This window comes from Eurytemora carolleeae, unplaced genomic scaffold (assembly GCF_000591075.1).
Source record: "Eurytemora carolleeae unplaced genomic scaffold, Eaff_2.0 scaffold332, whole genome shotgun sequence".
Lineage (NCBI taxonomy): Eukaryota > Metazoa > Arthropoda > Copepoda > Calanoida > Temoridae > Eurytemora > Eurytemora carolleeae.
The window spans coordinates 293,216-297,284 of record NW_019396318.1 but is presented as its reverse complement, the minus strand read 5'-3'; the positions used below and the strand labels follow the sequence as shown (position 1 = coordinate 297,284).

General features: G+C 32.9%; 1 protein-coding gene across 1 annotated transcript in view; it reads left to right on the top strand.

Annotated features, from left to right (window-relative positions):
* Window positions 1-58: 58 nt before the first annotated feature.
* LOC111700833 (glucose dehydrogenase [FAD, quinone]) overlaps window positions 59-4,069 on the top strand; it is a gene marked incomplete at its 5' end in the record, with an annotated part of 10,793 nt that continues 6,782 nt past the window's right edge. Inside the window, 6 exon segments of the mRNA XM_023471883.1 lie at window positions 59-144; window positions 809-934; window positions 2,315-2,412; window positions 2,594-2,657; window positions 3,160-3,273; window positions 3,713-3,850. Coding sequence (XP_023327651.1) covers window positions 59-144; window positions 809-934; window positions 2,315-2,412; window positions 2,594-2,657; window positions 3,160-3,273; window positions 3,713-3,850 — 626 coding nt within the window.

Below are 4,069 nucleotides of genomic sequence, written 5' to 3'. Positions count from 1 at the left end.
TATGGTTCTTATGTTTCTTATGCCCCTTACATTGGTTTCAATTAGTTTTTAATTTCAGATGGAGATCTCAGCGAAGAGGTCTTCGACTTTATAATAGTTGGTGGAGGCAGTGCAGGAGCAGTACTTGCTAATAGGATTACAGAGGTCAGGGGTTAAAGGGACTGTCATGCATTGTATATTTAAGTGACCCTGCATGTAAAAAAGAGGGACATGTCCGATTAACATTAATACCCTTGAAACCGTATGCTGTGGAGGATACCAATGTTTTTCTAACTTCATAAAAGCATAAAAACATTGATATTTAATTCAGACATGATCATTAGCGGGTCATTTAAATTTAGATAAGTTTTAGACCAAAATATTTTGAAACTTTATCATACCAAAAGAAGTTATTTTAATTTTCCCCTCTTATCAATTTGATTTCACAATTAATTAGTGTTTTCTATCACGCACCTCTGACCCTGTAGTAAAAGTAAATTCAACCTAAAGTCTGACCGCGTCAACCTTGTTGCACCGGCAAGTGTCTGCTTAATTTACCCAATGTCCGGGCGATACAGTACAAACTTGGACCGGAAAAGTTGACCCGGCTCGGAAATTCAAATGTACTACTGCTGCCCGTGCTATGTATCTAAAGTTGGCCTAACATCTAAGGCCGGCCTTGCAACAGAATTACGATTGGAAACCCTAACTATAGGTCAACATATCAGTTTCAACACAAACAAAATTTTGTATCAATCAAACAGAATTCTTTCAAGTTTCAGATAGATGTAAACAATAATATGATTTCTTCCTATGCTATATTTTCTAGGATCCAAGGTTCAAAGTTCTACTGCTTGAAGCGGGAGGAGCACCCAACTTTGTAACCCGTATCCCAGCACTAGCATCTCATCTTCAACTATCTCCTTATGACTGGCAGCATAAAACAGATCCTCAGGTAGACATACTAAGAGTTCCAGATTGTCTGTATTGGTACAGGCTTAAGAGAACTTGTTGGAGCAAGGTTTTTGCTACATATCGTTTGTGTTTAAATGTTTTACTCAGTATGATTTTACTTGACTTGTCCAAAATACTAAGGGATTCAAATAAAATTATAATTAAGTCAAGTTTTGTTTTCTTAATAATAGATCAGACAGAAATATACTTACATCAATTAAGACAATTGTTCAAATCAAACAGAATTCTTATTGATATCAACGGACATCGGACAATTCTTAGAATAAGCAGAAATGTGATTAGTGTCAGAAGATTAAGTTGTCACAGTTATGAAACCCTAACGGTATTTCAATAGACAGTTCCAAATGAGTTGAGTTTTTGCCACAAACTCAGATTTCCATGGGTTTANAAGTTTTACAGCATCCGGTTGCAAAGATTAAGTGATTAGAAAATTGGAGTTTGTGGCAAAAACTCAACTCCCTTCACGGCAAGAGTTCACTTCATGCTTGATTTAAAATTCAAATTAACAAAAAAGTATAAGATGCTGTCTTCATTGTAAAATCATATCAATATAAATAAATATTTTGTTTTTAAAAATGTGATTAGTTTACAATGAAAAAATATTTTCACTATATCTAAATACTTAAAGTTATATAAAATAAAAATTAAGTTGAAATAAAACATCAGGGAAGTTCTTATCAAATGTACACTAATTTATTAAAGGATCTAAGTAAATTTCTGCATGAACTTCATCTCCCCCCTCCCACAAACGAATACACGCAAACAAACAGAAATATAAAGATTTCAATTTCAGTATTATCTATTATCTAAGATACATTTAATACTAAAGTAATTGATCTCTGTTATAATTTGCTTGTTATAATATGTTTGAAGCAAGTAGAATTCTGCTTATAACTTACTCTAATTGATATTCTAATGGAAGTAAATGACGATTCATGATGCAATCCCTGATCGCCGTAATTAATGCAAGCATGTTTCTCTGCTGGCTTGGATTTTGGTATATGAATGTAAATAGTAATCATTTGAATGTAACTAGAATATAGTGTACAGCTGGCAAATTTACATCAAGCAGTGTAACCTTTGATATATTACAACGGATGCTTATCCGGTGCACGAAGTAATTGACTGTTGTTTTTAACAGTGTATTTGCACGCTATGATTGGTTGTAATTATTGGTTAAGCTGACTTCAGATCAGGGTTGTTCAAAATCTTGAAATTTGAATCAGTTGCTCAGAATTTGAGCCAGTAAGGCTATTCAGAAGTGTTGAACCGGCAGTTCAGCTTCCTCCAAGTCATTAAATTTGGCCCCTGATGTTATAAATGATAGGAGGAGATTGTTGACTAAATATTTCAAATTTAGAAAAATGCCTGTGGCGCTATGGAAAATAAAAGATGTTTGTGGCCAAGTGGAAAAATGTTGGGAGGCTCTAGCTCAATAAATGCCATGATGTACTCAAGGTAAAAATACAATTCATTTTACATTTTACATTTTATATTTTTTTAAATGACCCTTCATTAAAAGTTTAACAGATACAATTTTCTTTTTCATTGTTACTTAAATGCAAGTAATTTCTTTGAGAAACCACAGTTGAAAATTAATAATTAAAAACTATTAATTTAAATTGATAAACTGTTTTAGAGGAAACCCCCAGGACTATGATAGATGGGAGGAAGCTGGAAATCAAGGCTGGTCTTTCTCACAGGTCTTTTTTCCATAATTTATAGAAATTTACCAAATTTGGATTATATTTGTATCACTGAATTTTATGGATATAAGCAAAATAACATGCAAATGTCAATAAGGGTTTTAATAAATGTTTTTACAATTTTATCTGAAAAAATGTGAACTATATTTTTACACAGAATTTACGTAATATCAATAAAATTCTGTTTACACGTAAATTGAGACAAAGAAATCTCAAATTGAACAGAATAGGATTAGGGTGTAAAAATGTATAAAAAAATATTTGATGAGATGACAGTTTGAATAGATCTGGGAAAAACGCAAAAAAAGAATTTAAACTGTTGAAATTACAATAGTGTATAGACATTCTTTCAAGTAGAGCCTTATAAAACAACCTGTATTATCTTTAAGAATTGACATATTTTTCAAAAATTGTATTCTACAGGACGGGACAACTGCCTGTAATAATCATACAGTTCCATGTATGATAAAAATACACTTAAAATACATTTTTTCTGTAGATAAATCAGTATTTCCTGAAGTCTGAAAGAAATCTAGCTGGACATCCAGGAGATCACGGACAGGAAGGGTTTCTACCTGTGGATGATGCAAGATATACAACACCTATGGCACAGGTAGCTTTCTGTTATGAAAATCTTTAACACATCTTTATGATGAGTATAATCCTTGGTTAGACCATACAGGTTATAAATTCTAGCTCCAACCTAGGGTGTCAACCCGGGGGCCAGGTGATTGAGATTGCTCACATGATGGCGGTCCGGGTTCTCCAACTTGGGGGNTACTCCTGTTTGGTTTATTCCTAAAGTATTTGTCAGCCCACATCAGTGATGTTGATTTTTCTTCAGTGATTGTTTTGGATACCCACCATAGGATCAAGTATTTGAATAGATCTATGAATGAATAAAACTTTCAATTTTTAGGATTTTTAGGATTCTTGCGGCCCACATAAAAATATTTTGAATCTAAACATTGGCTTTCCATTTTTACATGGACACATCTTTCAGTATTCAAATTTAAAAAGTTTTTTTTTAACTCTTGAATTTTGATTTACAGGAATATATGCAGATGGCAAGGGATGCAGGATATGAACTGAAAGATCTGAATGTTGAGAGAAATACAACTGGTTTCATGGTTCCCCATGTTACATTAGGTCAGACACTTAGAGACGCATTAAAGGGAGTGACCGGCTATGTATAGTGTTGTGGAAAACTTCTTACGGATTCATTTGAGACATATTAAACTTTTAAAAGATCCGTAAATCCTGAGTTTGAGCGCAAATTCGACGTTCAAAAATTCTACTTTGGGGGTGAATACGTTTTCCGAAATCGTTTTTTTAAATTATTAAATAACAACAACGAAAAATAAAGTAAAAATTATACAGTAATCTAATTAGATGGTTAGGAACATATT